The sequence below is a fragment of the Amphibalanus amphitrite genome, unplaced genomic scaffold (genome assembly GCF_019059575.1).
Source record: "Amphibalanus amphitrite isolate SeventyFive unplaced genomic scaffold, NRLGWU_Aamphi_draft 000546F_arrow, whole genome shotgun sequence".
NCBI classification, from domain to species: domain Eukaryota; kingdom Metazoa; phylum Arthropoda; class Thecostraca; order Balanomorpha; family Balanidae; genus Amphibalanus; species Amphibalanus amphitrite.
This window is the reverse complement of record NW_024882040.1, coordinates 253,637-271,521: the sequence shown is the minus strand read 5'-3', so window position 1 is coordinate 271,521 and position 17,885 is coordinate 253,637. Positions and strand designations below refer to the sequence as shown.

The 17,885-nt window shown below is 48.6% G+C and overlaps 1 protein-coding gene across 1 annotated transcript; it reads left to right on the top strand.

The window, feature by feature from the left end:
* The first annotated feature begins 337 nt into the window (after positions 1–337).
* On the top strand, positions 338–16,530 carry LOC122393650 (serine/threonine-protein kinase RIO3-like). Its single transcript, XM_043389869.1, has 12 exons — positions 338–351; positions 550–556; positions 2,345–2,439; positions 3,660–3,859; positions 4,247–4,365; positions 4,859–5,038; positions 5,322–5,530; positions 6,072–6,219; positions 6,334–6,549; positions 14,668–14,838; positions 15,390–15,488; positions 15,923–16,530. Exons 3-12 carry the CDS (start codon positions 2,345–2,347, stop codon positions 16,040–16,042), a joined length of 1,557 nt encoding a protein of 518 aa, XP_043245804.1. The 5' UTR covers positions 338–351; positions 550–556; the 3' UTR covers positions 16,043–16,530.
* Positions 16,531–17,885: the final 1,355 nt, after the last annotated feature.

Here is a 17,885-nt window from a genome sequence, read left to right as displayed (position 1 = left end):
TTTACGTTAATAGCACACAATCTGAAGTACAACATTTCTAGTATTTAGTAGGCTATTTATTGATACTAGGGCCAGGCTGCCATATCTATTGCGAAATGTTATGGAATGATTTGCGTCAACGTGGGCGATTAGCCAAGTTGAAGTGGATCAGTGGGATTGCCGTGGTTGGATTGGGGTTGATGTGTGTAGTCAAGTGTGTAGTTGTCTTTCGTCGTTGAAAGGTGGAGGATATCTTCAGATTTTGGAGCAGTTTCAGGAAGTAAACAGGGACGCAAATAACGTAGGTGGGTTGGTATTTAATGATGAGCTCAAGCTGGGTTTGATTCAAGGACGCGTGTATATCACACCACGGTGAGATTTACATAATGCATCGCACTGTAGTGTAAACCTCACCCGGGTGTGATTTACACAATACACTACTCCTGTGTATATCACACCACGCGGAGTGTGATTTACACAGTGGGCCGGCAATGCGTAAATCACACCGGGGTGTGATATACACAATGTGCTCCTAGTGTGTAAATCACACCCGGGTGTCAGACCACGCAGCACCTGGGTGTGATTTACACAGTAGGCCCGGCAAATGCGTAAATCACACCGTGGTGTGATATACACAATGTGCTCCTAGTGTGTAAGTCACACCTGGGTGTCAAACCACGCAGCACCTGGGTGTGATTTACACAGTAGGCCTAGCCAATGTGTAAATCTCACCAGGGTGTGATATACACTGTGTGCTCGGTAGTGGGTAAATCACACCTGGGTGTCAAACCACGCAGCACCTGGGTGAGATTTACACAGTAGGCACGGTAACAAGACACTTAACCAAACCTTAGACCTGACCTGACCTAACCTAACCTAACCTAACCTAACCTAACCTAACCTAACCTAACCTGACCTACTGATTTTTGCCTACCCGTGGATGAGGAAGAAGTTACTCGCATGAAGAGATTGCAAGCAATGGTAAGTCAAATATTTTAAGGTTAAGTGGTTGTGCATCAGGCTTCAGGCCTTCGGCCTGAAGCCAGATACACAACCACTTAACCTAAAAATATTTGACTTACCATTGCCTGTAATCTCTCCTAAGGCATTGCCTTCGGCACTGCACCGCTTCGCCACGAGCATTCAGACGTCGCTTTCCATATTGTATTGGTGCTTTTAAACTTGTCGGTCGGCAGCGAACCCACCGCTACCAAGGAAAAGCGAAAATGCGGGAAAAAGCGCCCGCGCCGACGGGACTCGAACCCGCAACATTCGTATCATGGTGCAAGCACCTTCACCACTAGGCCAGGCGGTCAGCTGATTCCGAGAGAGAGGACGCCCGGAATCCCGCCGGAATATTCGTAGTGCTTAGTCTGATCTGACCAATGGGCGAGCAGAGTCACTGCTCTGACCAATGGACGTTCAGCGTTGCTATGACGTCACATCGTGGTTAGATATACACACAGCTGCCCTCTCTGTGTATTCCTCACCCGGGTGTGATTTACACTACGTAGTAGATTTTGTGTATATCACACCGGGGTGGGTGTGATTTACACAAATGGCCGGTATTGTGTAAATCTCACCGTGGTGTGATATACACGGTCCCTTTTAATCAAAGGCAGGTGCTTAGGCCATTTGCTAGTTTGAGTTGTTACAGTTTACAGACACTTCAAATTACAAAACCTAAAAGTATTTGTATTTTTGTTTTGTCCTATGAAATGTTCAGCATAGCTTATTAGGTTGTTAAATGTGTTTTCCATAATTATATTAGATCATGCAGAGTTCCAGTTTGAATTGAGAATGCAGAAGACTGGGTGTGCTGGCTAATGTATGAACAAGAATTAAAGTTGAATATAATTGAAAAATCCATTTGTATCTACTGGAGGATTCATGTATAACTATGACATGTAAACAAACACCTAGAAAATGGCATATGGGAGTTAAAGATTGCATAAGCCAAAAAAGTATTGGTAGATTTAGGTATCTAAGCTAAGCTCTAATATTGATGTGTGGTTAGTGGTTCCTAACTAACTTCCAGTTTCCTGGTGATCTTTCCTATCTGATCTCTGTCTAGGGTGTTATGATCTGATGGCTGTATAAACTGTATGAAAACCTGAATATCTGCTCTATTTTACACCTTTTGGATGTCAGAGTAATTTCAAAGCCTTTATAGTATATGTATCCCTGTGAGGGATGAAGTGCTACTGTCATTAGTTGCAAGACTGGATATTTTACATTTTATTTAGTAATTTATGACATTGATACTTGATAGTCGCTAATGTCAGTTGTATGCTCAGGATGACAATTACATAACAACACTCACCAGTGCCATCACATGTAGTAACCTGATTGTCTTCCCTTTTAGATGGCTTCTTTATCAGCCTGGGGGTCTGTGAAGCATGCTGTGACATCCCTGGATGATGTCATGTCAGAGCAGCTTGCTATGGATCTACAAAAGAAGTGAGTTGGTGGTACTGACAAACCAGACTTACTTTTTGTTGAAGACTGCTGTGGTAGAGATTCTTGGCCATTATGGTGCATAGGCTTAAGGCTGGTCAGCTAGGCTCCTGATACACATCAGCATGCAACACAAACATTGAAGTGATGTTTACAATATTGTCAGTCAAGATGGAACAAACATGTAAAGGCAGGATCAGATCAGAAAAAAATAAACTGCTATTCACCAACTATACACTAGCAAAACATCAAGTCTGCATTTCAGAAGGGGAAGAGAGCTTGTGGCTGATGGCTAATATTCAGTGGCATAAGTTGTTGCCCAATTGAAGGAGGACAGCTGGAGCAGGATGGCATGTGGGTGTTCAATGGTTGTTAATGGTAAAGGTAGCTATTGGTTGGTAAAATGTTGAGAAGAGATAGAAGGATAAAACTTGTGGTAGGGCCAAGGTCAAGGTATTTTGTATATTATTTAGCTCAGTAAGGTAGATAATTATACTCCTTGAAGTCAGTATCCAAAGTTGGGTTGACACAGAGCTGTTCCTGGTATCAAGGTGTGAATCAGAAAGTCAATCATATAGGCAGTTATAGAAGCCCTTCTCTTTGGCTGGTCTTATTAATCACAATTTTTGGTTATCCAAACTTTCCTGGCTGGCTTGTGCACTTGGAGGTCAGGCCTTTGAGCAAACCCTGCTTAGTGTGAAATCTAGCTTTTTAATCCTTCTATTCAAATCATTCAAACTTGAAATAGCATATGGCATTTGTTTTTCAATGGGTCAAACAGGCTGCCTAAAAGTGTTGGGGCCATAATAACTGCAATGCATCCCTATCCCTTGGCTCGCCTATGCAAAATTTATAACTGGTATAAAAGATAGCATTCATGGTAAATTGTCAACTCAAAAGGGCTTCTGCGACATCTGTTTAAGGTTTAAAGTTTCACCCTGTATCTTGGCAAACTTTTGCAGTGTCTACCAGACATTTTTGCTTCAACCGTGCATCAGATATGACATGAGTAACAAGCATCTATTAAGGCTCACAGTAAATAATCTATTCAGTAATTTAGTCATTTATTTGTTTGCATATTTCTGAATTGCCTTTGCATTTTTTTTTTTTGACCTTACAAATTGTGTCGTGGCTAGTTTGTTGTGATTAGTGATCGTGAGTGGCACGTGAACGTTAGTCCGCGAGTCGGCCTCCGGAGTACCCCTGCCTGTTGCCGGCCGCAGGGAGGACGAGCTGGCGCGCGCGGCCGGCGGCTGGGAGCCGGTCGGCGGCGCGTGTGCCGCGGAGGAGCCACTGACCGCCGCCGAGCAGTCGGACGTCAGCAGCGACCTGCTGCTGGCGCAGCTGATGCAGGATCAGCTGGACCGCGAGTCGGATACGCTGCTGCAAATCGAGGAGCGCAAGGCCAACGGTGGCTCTAAAGGTAGCTCAGAGTTCAGACAGCTCAGACACCAGTCGTTAGAGAGTGTCCGATTTTTTTCGAAATGGATAGGTACTTGTGACAGAGTGTGTCGACAATGTTCAACGGGCACTGTTTTTTTTTTTAATGTATCGCACGAGGGGCCAGAATCGTGGGATGTCGCGAAACAAAGACGTACAAGTCTGAGTGCCCTCATAAGTCAAGCACGTTATGGGTCACCTGTTGCGTGAATGCACGTTGTGCCGCGAGTGTTCCTCGAGCACGCGTATTATCTACCGTCACATACATAACGGAATGGTGCACCTACGGGGGAGTATCAGGCCAGGAGCACAGAGCTGAGCTGCCCTTTTATACCCGATGACGATGTCGTTCCCATTTTGTGTTGTGCAGTGAGTGTCAGCTACCGGAACTACCGTCTGTCGCACTCGTACCCCGTTCTGGAGCCCGATGAAGAGGAGCAGGACTACCCAGACGACTACGACGCCAGCCGCGACTGGGACTCTTTCGAGGTGGGCTTCCTATTGTGTGTTACATAAGTTCTTATTTATCCAGCTAGCAAGCTCAAAATAGTGTGTGCTCAACACAGCTCATATAGCACAGCCAAAAAAGAAACAACTATACTCTGTTCCGTTTCAAGCTTGCAGTCGAAGTGCTGCAAGCTTGCACTGCTGAAGCACGCACTGCTGAAAGCAGTGCGTGATTTCTGTATATACAGCTCTTACATTTTACGACGCAAATTCTTGAGCGATCGGAGCGATCTGCCGAAGAAACTCCGACTGCAAGCTTGATATGGAACAGACTATAGAAAATGCATTTATCTCTAAATTCACCTTTCCAAAATGCAACGGATGCTTTATTAGCATTGGTCATGCTGCAATAGCATGCTCCCTAGTTCCTAGATAACATGTGGACGCCCCGCTGTGGTCGAACTTTTGTCTGTCCAGTGCTTTCGTCAGGTGCGTCACTGATATGACGCTCAGTTCTTAACGGTTTATTTTCCAGAGCCGGGAGCGAGAGGACCCGCAGATACCCCGGTGTGGCTACACGATGCACAAGGACAAAATGGTGACCAAGCACGATGGACGTATCGCCGGTCGTAAGAATGCCTGCAAGGTAATGGATCTGCCGCCCTCAGTCTGCACCGGCGATGGAGGCAGCTTCGACATGGAGATCAACAACGGGGTGAGCAATGAGCATGCTGTTATTGACGACTTAAAGGTCGGCCTTGCCCTTCTGTCACGTCATCGCCGCACTCCATCCTTATTTATACCACTCGTCACATCTCTTATGTCATGTCACGGACTGTTGTATACGACTGAGGACTGAGGTTTCTCAGTTTTCTCGCTTTATACCCTTTTGCGTGTCCTGTCTGTATAACTGTATCTGTTCGGTCTTTAGTCAGGTTGTGTCTTACCACGTCTCTATGTGTCCTGATCTGACCCTCACGCCTCTGGTGCTCCGCCAGGTTCTCAATGGTCTCCGTCAGCACGCGCGCAACGTGGCACAGCGGCGTCACCGCGTGAACGACAAGGAGGACCGGTCGACGTCCGGAGCGCTGGACCGTCACACTCGCCTCATGATCCTGAAGATGGTCAACAGCGGCGTGCTGGAGGACGTGAACGGCGCCATCAGCACCGGCAAGGAGGCCACCGTGTTCCACGCCTGGGGTGGCAGGTGCGGCTGACGCTGTGGGTCCGATCTAGTACTCCGTCTCTGCACGGACGTGGTAGCCAGATGGGTCAGGGTCTCTTGTTGTGCCCGTTGGTGGTTGATTAGGTCACCTCGGGTGGCTGTATTTCAGCAGGGAGCAGTGTCTGTGCCTGCTGACAGAGGTTCATCTCAGCAGCACTTACCCCACGTAGAGACAGTCTCCCTTGTCAAAACATCCTGTCCCTCTCGCGGCGGCGAGCGTACCAAACAAAATGGGCACATTCAAATCAGATGAGGGTGTGAAGGTCGATTAGCGTTCAGCGTACAGCTGACAGACCCAGTGTCGCCGTAGATTTGACCCAGGTGGCCAGTTAGTCAGGAAAACAAAAAGGCCTTGCTAAAACGTTCCTTGGTTTGACTCGACCCGACTTGCATTTGACCCAAAAGAAAATATGTTATCAGACTGAGTATGGCAATGTCTCGCTGACTCGTTCCTCTCAGAGCATTTCCTTCTTACCATTACATTCTACTAATTTCGTGCTCTTATTTTCTCATGTCATGGCAGCATGGAGAACGAAGCCGAAGACATTCGCCAGGTGGAGATTCCTGACGAATGTGCCATCAAGGTTTTCAAGACGACTCTCAACGAGTTCAAAACCAGAGAGAAGTACATCAAGTCTGACATACGCTTCAAAGACAAGATATCGAAGCAGGTAATGCTTCATTTCTAGATACACGAGCTTGATGTAAATTTACCATTGCCGAGTCATACTGCTATTACGATACCCTATGCTCGACTTTTTAACATATCTGCTTTTTCGTTTCAGAATCCGCGTAAGATGGTTCATCTATGGGCGGAGAAGGAGATGTGTAATCTGAAGCGGCTCACCAACGCGGGCATCCGCTGTCCGCTGCCTCTGGTGCTCAAACAGCACGTGCTGCTCATGTCTTTCATCGGAGATCGGCAGCGACCGGCGCCCAAGCTCAAGGACGTCCTGCTCAGCGAGAAACAGTGGCGCCAGGCGTACCGGCAGGTGCTGGAGGTGAGTCGCTCTCGGGCCCACAGGGCTGGAGGGGAGCGCCCCTGGGTGTACCGGGCTGGAGGAAGTGGTCCTCGGGTATACCGGCAAACGATGGAGGTGAGCTGTCCTGTTTATAGTTTTACTTCTCACTGTTAGAACGTCGTTGCCAGGCTGCAATGGAACTAGCAATGTCCACTCGACCGAGTATTCTCCGCATAGGTGGCGCCAGTGTGAGGCATTTTATCAAAACCTGCAGCGTATGGGCAAAATGGATCGCTCTGCCGTTCTAATATTCGTTTGTTTGGAAAACAGTCAGTATTCGACGCAATTTATCGATTCCGATGAAACTTAAAGCGATTTGGATAAACAGCTATATAAACAATAGCGATAGACAACAGCGAATCTTCTTGGTGATTCGTTGAAGTTTTCCTTGTAAATTGTTCTTTCGGTATACAGGGTGTAACGAAATTATCCGGACATTCATTTTTGTTTTCACCTTTTTTTGTTAGCGCAGTTTCTTTTCTGATGTTGGAGGCGGGGATATTTTGTATGAATGCGTGCCTGTGGAATGGGCTCTCAATTAAGCAGTGACCTGACCTTGCGAGGTGAACCTTGCTCTGAGTAAGGGTCGAGTCACCGACGGATTCATTTGATAGTTTTCATCCAAGGCAGTGGCGAGAAAGGAGTACTGTCTCCACTATCGTAGCGAAATTGTAGGCAGATGTCATGGCGGTATCCATGGCGGCTTGAGCCAGAAGCTGGTCTATCAGCAGCTGGACATCGGCAGCAGCCAGCTGCACATCTGCCTGAGGCGTTATAAGCTGGGATTCGAGGGCAGACTCAGCCCGGCCGCTACCGCAAAAACCGCCCTTTGCCATGTGGTAAATAGAGTTGTCAAGATAGCGGCAAGGAAACGGCACCAATCAATCCGCAAACTGACTCGTATTCTTAACAAGGCAGATAACTAGTAAGAGGTACCACATCATGATCCACCGCTACCCGCTCTTTAACTTGGTTCTGCTGCCCTTTGAATTGAAAAAGACAACGAAACTGGCGGGAAAACAACCAGTTCACCACCTTTGGCCTCACGCCAGAGCGCGTCCACTGGTCGAAGGAAGACATGGGTAAGGTGATCTGGTTGGATGGGTCGCCGTCCGAGTTGTATCATCCTCTGAACCGTCAAATCGGCCATTTGTGGGCGGCCAGCAGCCCGAACGTACCGGCCGTCACCAGCGTCAAGCATCCGGCCAAGATCCATATCTGGAGCATGCTCAGCTGCTGTGCGATGTTCCAGCTGTAGATGGTGTCACAGAAAACCACTATCAGTGACGAGCATTACCGAAACAACATCCTGCCAACGAATGGTTGGAGGCGCTCAACCGGACAACACAGGAGGGCTCGGTTTCTGAACGCGCATGGATGCCTGATTCAAGCTACGCTGCCTTAATGCGTGTCAGCGCGCTATCTTCAAGTCCGCCGCCACCTTCAGAAAAATGAGAGGTGATGCTGAGAGGACCGCTTATCCTTCTGGGCTAAGGCTTGGAACTAGTGCCCATCGCAAATCCATTGAGATCTTATGGGCTATTTTACAGCAGGATGTGAATGAGGATTATTTCCATTACATTGAAAGAAATTTTGGGTTTGGACGGTTATTCGCTGTCGGGTAGCCCCATCTGTTCTACCACGATATTGGCTACTCTTGATGTATCATGTAGGTGACCCTCACGGCACTTGCCCCGTGCCGTGTCGGTGTCAAATAGTTCCTCCACCTACAATAATTCCTCAATGTCTGGGCACTGGTCAATGATTGTTCTGGAACTGACGTTATCGGTGGGCGCCTACGGGACAATGCATTTACATGTGTCGCGCTTTGGGTGCTGCCGTTCAAGTTTAGCGGGCCCACATCAACATAGCCGGGGACTGGCCGGAGTTCACATGGTTCCGGCCCCTTCGCATGAACTGCTTGAGGCGCTAGCCGTGACCGTTCCGCCCTTTTCCGCCAAGACTTGGTCGTTGTTCGTAGCTGCGACGGTGTTGATTACACTCGAGACATTCTTTACTCCTACTTCCGCCCGTGGCTGGTGCCGAAGACAGACGTGGTTTGGTGTTCATGGTATGAACGGTAAACCGTGAGAGCTACATATTTAGCAGTAGCACTCCTCTTCCTCGTGTTTCTTTTTTGTGATTATTTTTGGTCGGCCAGGTGAAAGATGAAAACAAAAACAAGCAAACAAAATGCCAAAAAAAACTCTATTAGGTTGAGAGTGAGCTAAGTAAAAAAAAATGTTTCTATTCATTTGTATACACTATGCTCAATACTGTAACTCTGAACAAATGGCATCTGTAAAAGGGCATCAGCATTTGGCATATTTTTGGTAATAAAATATTATGTTTGGCTGGGGGGGGGGGTCAATTTTTGAGGTGGCTTTTTTATATTTAGGAAACTGACGAATCACTGATGTATAAATGTCGCACAAAGGCAAAAACGATTACGTTAGGTCTGAATCACTACGTCAAGCCAGAGGTCACCCGAACATACCTAATCGTTTTTGCTCTTGCATGGCAGAAATATGTTGATTCCGTTTTTATTCTAGGAAATGCGATGTTTTTAGAGGCGATTTACAAATACTTTTTAATTTAAGTCATATTTTGTATCGTGATAGGATCATAGGATGTACATTGTAATGTAAAGTCTATGTGACATCCGTGGTAGCTTTAGCGTGCAAATCCAAAAAAAATGCGCTCTCCACGGATTCAAGCTTTTTCACTTTTTGGCTAACACGGGTGGGTGGTGACTTCATATTACTATGGCTCATCAATTTTCCCATGGAACTTGGCAAAAATATCAGTTTTGGCGTGGAAGAAGCTACAGGAAATTTCAAGGCAATCGCAGTTTTAACCCATTGGTTATTTTTGAATTGACAGGAGGTCTTACGCCCCTTTTCCGAGTCAATGACGGGTTAAATTTTCATATCCTATATTAACCACGTTGTTCACCTCGAGCCAAAAATGTTGCCTAAACACGGAAGGGGAAGTGTCAAAAGAAAATCCGCACCGTTTTTCTTTCGCCGTCCTGGCTCTTCTACTTCGCGAGCTATGACTTCATTATTCAGAACCATCAAGCCTGCGAAAATTTTCTTGCGATTTTTTTTATTGGCGATCCCATCCTTGCGAGTTAAAAATGGGATAAAGCTATTCATGATTTAACATTTACATGCCTTTTTAATGTTTGCTTTTGCTTTGACTTTTGCATAAAGTCACCCAAGGCGTAGTGGGTCAGTGAAATTTTTGACGCGCCAGAAGCACCTTGCACCAAAATACCTACCTAAGAAAATTTCGATTTTATTGCATTCTTCTGCGCCGGACAACTACTTGAAAGACTCGTTTTCAAGTTTGCCTTATGAGCTGGCTTAAAAACATTTACCATTTTAGAATAGTAAACTACGAAAATAGTTTGCAGATTCTACCTGGCTAGGTAATTTCACTTGCAAGAGGCCTCTGCTCTTACGCTTTACTGCACAGCAAAGTCTGTTCGATGTTCCACATATATTTGCATCGTTAGCTATTCGCTACAGGAGACAACAACGTTAACAATCTGATGTTAAATGCCTCCACTTTGGTGAATGCACATATAAATACAATAAATAGGCGAATAGTGAGAGGCGTTGGGGCTCGGCGGCGGGGCCGAGTGGAGGCGGGTGCGGCCGCACCGGCCGCGCGTGACTGGGATCCGGGGCCCGGCCGGTCCGGCCGACTGGCCGGGCGCGCTGCTTCGACTAGCGGCTGCTGGGCCGCTCCTGCTCGGCTCTCAGCGCCTCGGCGGCACGCTGATCGGGCCGGTACTCGACGGGGTCAGAGCGCGCCAGAGGAGCGGCCGGCCGGGCGACGTAGCGCTGCGGCGGCGGTCCGACCGGCTGGCGCTGGTCGAGCCGCGCCACCTGCTGGCCCGGGAAGCGGCCGGGGAAGTTGCCCTCGTCGTAGACCTCCTCCTCGTCGTCGCTGCCGCTGCCGGCGAAGAAGTTGTAGACGGGGTCGAACCAGCGCCACGGCCGCACCAGCCGCTGGAAGAAGGTGAGCTCGTCCTCGGAGCTGTCCTCCTCCTCGTCATCGTAGTACACCGGCGGTCCTGGGCGGCCCGGCCTGGGAGGGAAGCCTCCTCCGAAACCATCGCCGGAGAACTGCGGCGCCGCCGAAACGGTGACGGCCACAGCCAGTAGCAGGGCGGCGTACATCTGCGGAGACAGACACTGGTCAGACGCGCACACAAGTCCCGCAGCAGACACTGCTCAGATGCGCACACAAGTCTCGCTGCAGACTCTCGGCACTGAGTTTATCACTTATGACTGCAACTTCTCGCCTTCATTCACTTCGCCTGAAAGGGTAGGAGTTTTGGTATGGGATTTGTATAACATGAAGTTGTCAGGCTAGCGCACCAGCTCCTGGTGCGCGGGGCACACGGCAGCCACAGCCTTGCCTATGAGGCTAGCAAGGCCTATGGGGATTATTGTACAAGAAAAAGAAACGTTTGCTCCTCAAGTGTTCTAAAGGGTTTGTTCCGCAGTGCAGCGTTTCCAGAAAGATTGACGCATTTATTTACGCTGAAAGAAGGGAACTTACGATTATACTTTGGTTTGACATTGGCTCCACTGGCACTGATCGTCAGTGCATGTAATTTTCTCTAAACTTCGGCAAGAGATCCAGGGATGGCAGCGTTTGAGTTTGAAACACAACTCTCGGTCCGACAAGAGTATCACAAAGCCGACAGACGAAGAGGCACTGAGTTTGGCCGGAGCGGCAGCGGTGGAGATGGGCCTGTGCTGGACACAGCTGGCGGCGGGGCACTGTTCACTCACCAGAGTGCGGGAGGAGTCCATGCTGTCGGCAGGGCGAGCGGCGTCCGTGTGCGTCGGTCCCGGCGGCGCGCCGGAGGTAGTCACCGCGCTGGCGGGCCGGTCGGACCGGTCGGCCCGGCGGCGCTGCAACTGGGTCGGCCCGGCCCGGCCCGTGTCCGGCCGGCCGGCCGGCACCTGTCCTTCCGGTCGGCCGGGTCAGCGGCCCGGTTCCGTTTGACGGCCCGGCACGGCACGGCCGGCCTTGCCGGCCACGGGTCGGCCGCCGGCCGCCCTTCCGATGACCATCGCGCTCGTCAGCCTCGACACGTGTTCTGGACCAGTGGGAGGTCCGCCGCCCTGTTTGGTTCAGTTCTACATAACGCCCGAGCTACTGGGTGCCTCATTGGTGAGTTGTTACGGGATTGGGCTCGAACTTTGTAGTTTCGTGTCATTGTATCTCCAAAATCATCTGACACACAAAAAACTAACTGTGATTTATGAGTTGTTTTAATGAGCTTATGTAGCTGATCGCTGTGGCAGCTTCTATCACCGGGATCCTGGGTCTCGGCGTTCATACGGTGGTCTGTGACGGTTGCAGCGGTCTCAATACACACTGGCTGCTGGCAGCGCTCTGTGTCAAGGACTTCTCCACGCAGACCTTCGGTCAGACACTTGAACTTTTACTGCTCATGAACCTAACCTAAATATTAGTATCCTTCAGACATAACCATTCTGTCCAAGGGAGTCCATACAGTTTTTTCCCTGTGAGCTGCATTGCAAATATTTTTTTATTTCCGCATCGCAGAGGTTATATCGTTACTACTCTTTCGTTGAGAAGTGAAGTGATGACAAGCTACCACCGTAAGGGAGAAATGCTTGGAAGTGTTCGGCTACATCGCATACGTATTAGTGGTGCCAATCGGAACTTCTGATTTTGTCCCTGACCTTTGTACTTCTGATTTTGTCCCATGTCCCATTCGGAATTCGGTTGGACAAAGGCAGCAGGCTTTGGATAACATGGGCAATGAAAATTGTACCGGTTTACAATGGCAAACATTTTATTACGCAAAAGCAGGGCTGCGGAGTCGATGGATTTATTTTTCAGCGACTCCGACTCCGACTCCGACTCCGGCTTTCCAAAATCAACTCCGACTCCGACTCCGGGCAGAACTGTCGACTCCGACCGACGCCAACTCCCGACTCCGACTCCGCAGACCTGGCAGGGCTGCGGAGTCAACGGATTTTCGGTAACTCCGACTCAGACTCCAGCTCGGGTTTTCAAAATCGACTCCGACTCCGACTCCGGTCACAACTGTCGACTCCGGCCGACTTCGACTCCGACTCCGACTCAGACTCCGACTTCGCAGCCCTAAAAGTGACTTTTCAAAAATATCAAATCCAAATTTTGAGGTAGAATGTCTCACGATCTTGAGATTTTTATATTTTGACATTTCAAGATTTGTTTGCCATGCTTTTTTGTACACACGGATCATTTTTTTTTTAGTCTCTACGGTGATTGTCTGATTTTCTACGATTTTCTCCGCGAACAGCTTTTTCGACCAGAAATGGCCGAGCATGACCTCAGTTTGATCTCTATTACTCATCACCTGAGATGACCTAGGACTTTTTTCAGGAGTTTTGTGATATTGATTTCCGGAGTGGTAGGTACTGAAAACGGCGAGTCGAAATTCGTAGCCGTTTTGAGTCATCTGCGAAAAATCATAGGGGTTCCTTTGCCCCCCCCCCCCCCCACCCCCCACTCTCAGCAGGTCCCGAGGTTATTAAATCTGTTGGCTTGACCTTCGATGACCTGGGATAAAAAATTGAACATGGGTGCACACTGCACAATTGATATTGCATCAGCTAGCCATTGCATCAGTTTCGCGGCGTTACGCGCCTGTTCCAAACAGCCAAAATAACTCGAGGAGTGCTGCCACAAAAGGCTTGTTTCCGCTTTCTACTTGGCGAGGGCTGAATTTTAACCCAGGCAATAACGTAAGTCGACTTCCCAGATGGTCGACGGAGGCAGGGCAGCTAAGCCGAGTTGGAGTGCCTTCAGTCGGAGCTGACAGGTCGGATGTGTGCCGGTCGAAAGGCACGTGCCGAGCCGCGACGCTGCTCAACTGCGCAGTAAACCGGCTGGTCCACGGCCTGACTAACGCAGCACGAGCTGACTCACGGGCCGCTCACGGAATGAAGCCATACCAGATGGCTTATGGTGTTCTGCTGTTCTATTGGCTTGACTTCTGTTCAATTGTACCTCTGTACACCGGCGTGCATTCACAGACTGTTAATTTTGACATATGATCCTTGTCATGCATCTTTTTCGCACTCGCAATTTGTCCATGGATCACATAGGTTCAGTTCAAAAGGCCACGAAAGAAATTTGAACCGGAATCACATTGGATCAGGTCACTAGGTCGCGCGAAGTGTTCTTACCAAAACGTTTTTTATAGCCACAGTGATTGGCGATTGCATTGGAACTTTCAGCGATTGATAATTGCTGAATGGCTGACATAGCATTCAGTAAGTCACTAACTTGTGGCTAAATCCGCTGGACCATTACGGCAATGCTGTAACGGAAGTATCGAATGCTTCTTTGGGCGACGCTGGGTCTTTTTTAGGCCCATGGCGGTGTTTCGTCATGGCCTACCTCGCCCAACCTGCTGGTAACATTTGAACACCCCTGTCCGTTTTTTCGCGAATGGTGCAAAAACGTTGCCCGGCGTCGTCGTTTTCCACTGGAATACGTGAGAGTGAGCGGCGACTGGGAAAGAGAGAGCCCACCGGTCTCAGATTTCCGGCATGCGGTCGGACGAGCTCCGTGGTCGCCGCATACCTGTAACACCGCATCCCGGCCGCGCGGAAATGGGTCAGCAGTGACTTTGGCCAAACCTGTAGCCGCGGCCGCGCCGGTCACTCGCGATGGGTGCATACGTGACGCAGCCTCATTTCTCCGTCAGCCGATGTAGATTCGCAAATAATGCCATAAGGGTATAGTTTACCCGTTTACCCCCATACCCGACGATGGCGTATATCGCACGGTTTCTGGGTGGGTGGGTGAGGGGATCGCTGTGGTTTCCCGATGACAAGATCCTCGGCCAATGTCCACCTTATCTTCTTAAAAGCATCGTGAATAAAATCTAGAATTTAGAAGTTTATTCATACACCTATTTACGATGAGTTATCGTTAATTGCAAGAGTCAACTCTCTTTATCATTGTGTATCTGTGAGCAGCGTTTTGCAGTTAACCGCTTGGATGTTTAAATGGCTCCCGTCCTGACTTGTGCTGCTTCATCGCCGACAGATGACCCAGACCATGTACGAGAAGTGTCATCTGGTGCACGCCGATTTGTCCGAGTATAACATCCTGTACCACGACGGCGCCTGCTGGTTCATCGACGTCAGCCAGAGCGTGGAGCCGTTCCACCCGGAGGCGCTGACGTTCCTCTACCGCGACTGCGTCAACATCACCAATGTAAGGCCGCTGGACGAGTAGCGAGACGATGCTGCTAATTAACTTATAGAGCCGCCTGTCAGTAAGGATCTAAGTGAGGATCGTTTTAGCCTCAGTGGTTCGGCAGGAAACTAATAAGGCAATTAACATGAGCCGACAGAAGAACGCGCACACGGGCAGAAATAGCGTAAGAGCTTTTCTAAGCCATAATCGACCTTAGTAATGTTAATTACATACATTCAGTTTGGAATGTTCTATTTAATGACGGAATATGGAGCGACGTGACATTGTCATTGTGATAAGCTCGTACGTTGAAAGTCGTAATGCCGTGTGAAGCCTGAACGTTTCATCGTGTTTTGCTGCCCGCCTGTATGAAGTTTCGCTGCACACTATTGGCCATTTGACCAACCGTCTTACTGTGTTCTGTCGGTCATCGATCTAGCCGTTTCTCTTTTGATGTATTGCCCGCCTGTCTGAGCGTTACTCCATGGTATGTTGGCACTCTGTCTGACCCATCGTCATTATGGCATAGCCTCACGTTGGTCGTCGGACTTACGGCTGGTTTTGTTCAGTTTTTCAGTGGCAAGGGCGTGGCGGCGCTCAGTCCCGAGGAACTCTTCAGTCACATCAGCGGTCTGCCGCTCACAGATCAGTCGGATATCAGTCTCCAGGTGAGTGGACTTGTGATCTGTTCAGTCCTATCGGCGGTCTGCCGCTCACGGCGCAGGGAGACGTCAGTCTCTTTGTCTCTGGACTGACCTGATGATAAGTCAGGCGTCCCACAGGTGGGCTAGTGCACTTCCGGGTGCATTTGTGTTTTGTTCACGGCGTTGACTTGTGGTTTATTGACCACCAGCTATTACGTCACTATTGGGTATAAAACAATAGGGGCGAGATGACCGTTTTTACGACCATGATCGACGTTACATACTAAGCCGATAAAAGCATCCCACGTCGAGCTCCGAACGACCACCCTGATTATAGTGCAAGCACTGTGTTCGTCTCGGTGGTCTGTATTGATTCTGGTGCTAGCTGTGGTCTCAGTCTCAGTCTATATTGGTTTTGGTGCTGGCTATCTATATTGATTTCGTTGCCGTGATCTCAGCTGGCCGAGCTGGAGAAGTCGGAGCAGCCGCGGCGGCGCGGCCAGCACCGTGCTCAGGAGGCGGCCCTGTTCCTGGAGGGTGACGACGACGGAGTGGACATCCCGGTGGCCACCAGCTGATCGCCGGCCCCCGGGACCGCATAGCAGACCGGCGACAGGCGCAACAAGGCGGGGGTTTCGGGGTTTCGGAAGACATGTATCAATATTGTTTAGTTGATATTGATGTTTTTACCTGGCCACAAACACGATAATGATTTCGGTAAATGAATCGGCACTGCAGACAGATGTGGATAAGTGTTTTACTATTGTGTTCGATGTATAAATTGCCTCTGCATTTGTGCGTCTATATTGTTAACTACAAGACGCATTCATTTGAAAAATAGCTCTCTGCATCTCCCGGCAACAGCTCAACAGATGTCCACTTCGGTAGCGTACCGTCGTGGGTATACAAGGGGACCGTGGTTCGGTGATAATGCGTTCAGTGTTGCGGGAGCGCTCGCTCTCCAAGATGTCCATGCAGCAGCTGGGAACTCTACTAGTAATTGTGAAAGACGCTGAAAAACAATAGGAAATAAAATAGAATGTGTATATCAATATACAATCTACAACAGTAACGGAATGTCTGAAAAAAGAACGTCCGGCTGATTCGCAAGCTACTCCGTATCTCGTTCCGCGGGACTCGACCCGGCAGCGTCACAACTTCGTCTTGTATGGTGTGGGGGATCGCACCCTGAGACCCAATTAAACAATGGGAGGCGGTAGCTGCAGCAGGCACTAGTGTGGACATCCTAGTGGCTTAGCCAGCTTAACCAAAGGCTGAGACACGACGTGAAACTGGAAAAGCCGCAGCTTACCTATAAAAAACTGAAGTGTCTGATGATAATCTGCCCGGCCGGATGTTCCGCTTTCCAGTTTCCATTGTTTGCGCCACATGGTTGTATCCCTTCTAGACCTTTCAATGAATGTAGAGACAACTTTGTTGAAGTCGCGAAATGACATTACATTTTGACAAATTACATTGTTTAAAAACTAAGTCAGTGACTTCCGACATGTCGTTAAATAACCCGCGCCCCGTTGGGCTCTGCCGAGCAACGCGCCCGGTTGGGGGGGGCATTTTGCCCCCCCCCCTAAGATCTCGAGAACCACGCAACCTAGCGACAAGCGGCAAGCGATGTTGGATAGCCCTATCAAGGAACTACCTTGTGACCCAATTTTATTGACCTAGGTCAAACCGATGACGTCACAGGTCAGGTCAAAGGTCCAATTTTCACCGTTTACAGGCATTTCAAGAAATGCGTTGTAAAATCGAGTAAAATGCATTTCATTGAAAATCATCGATGGGGAAATGTTCTTCAAACACATATTTTGCTATTTGAGGTCACTGATACCAGGTCAGGTCACAGAGGTCAGGTCACGGGGGGGTCACAATATGAAAGTGTCGTGTGATACATGTTTTATGGTCCATTTTACATGACAAATGCGATTATGTGGGTCAGGCAGCCTTTGGGGCCAGCTTAGGTCACGTTTTGGTCAAGGTCAGGTCAAGGTCAGGTCAAATTAGGTCAAATTTCAAAGTTAATATTTTTGCATAAAATGGGTATCGAATCGATGCAGCTCGTCACGGGGAGTTCAATGGTGGTCTTTGTTTTGCCGTACGTGGTCTAGAATCGCTAAAAATTGAGTTCAAAAATTTGACGTCATCATTTTTGAACAGTTTTTTCGCTATAACTTGGCCAAAAAACGAGATATCGATCTGAAATTTGGTATGTATTTAGAAGAGCGCAGGGAATATTACATATATTCCGTTTTTTTTCGAAATTCGGAAAAAGTTTGGATTTTTTTTAGTTTTTCTCAAAACATCATTTTTTGATTTTTTTTTGTCAAAAACCCAAAATTTCGAAAATCCGAGATAGCAGTTTTGTAGCGCCGCTTTTTGTCTACTAGACCATATAAAGAACTTTGA

Excerpts from the sequence above, each read along its gene's own strand:
- LOC122393650 (XM_043389869.1), top strand. The coding sequence starts at position 2,345 with ATGGCTTCTTTATCAGCCTGGGGGTCTGTGAAGCATGCTGTGACATCC. Across the intron at positions 6,220-6,333 it reads AAGACAAGATATCGAAGCAG|AATCCGCGTAAGATGGTTCA; the intron begins GTAATGCTTCAT and ends TTTTCGTTTCAG. Across the intron at positions 15,489-15,922 it reads AGTCGGATATCAGTCTCCAG|CTGGCCGAGCTGGAGAAGTC; the intron begins GTGAGTGGACTT and ends CCGTGATCTCAG.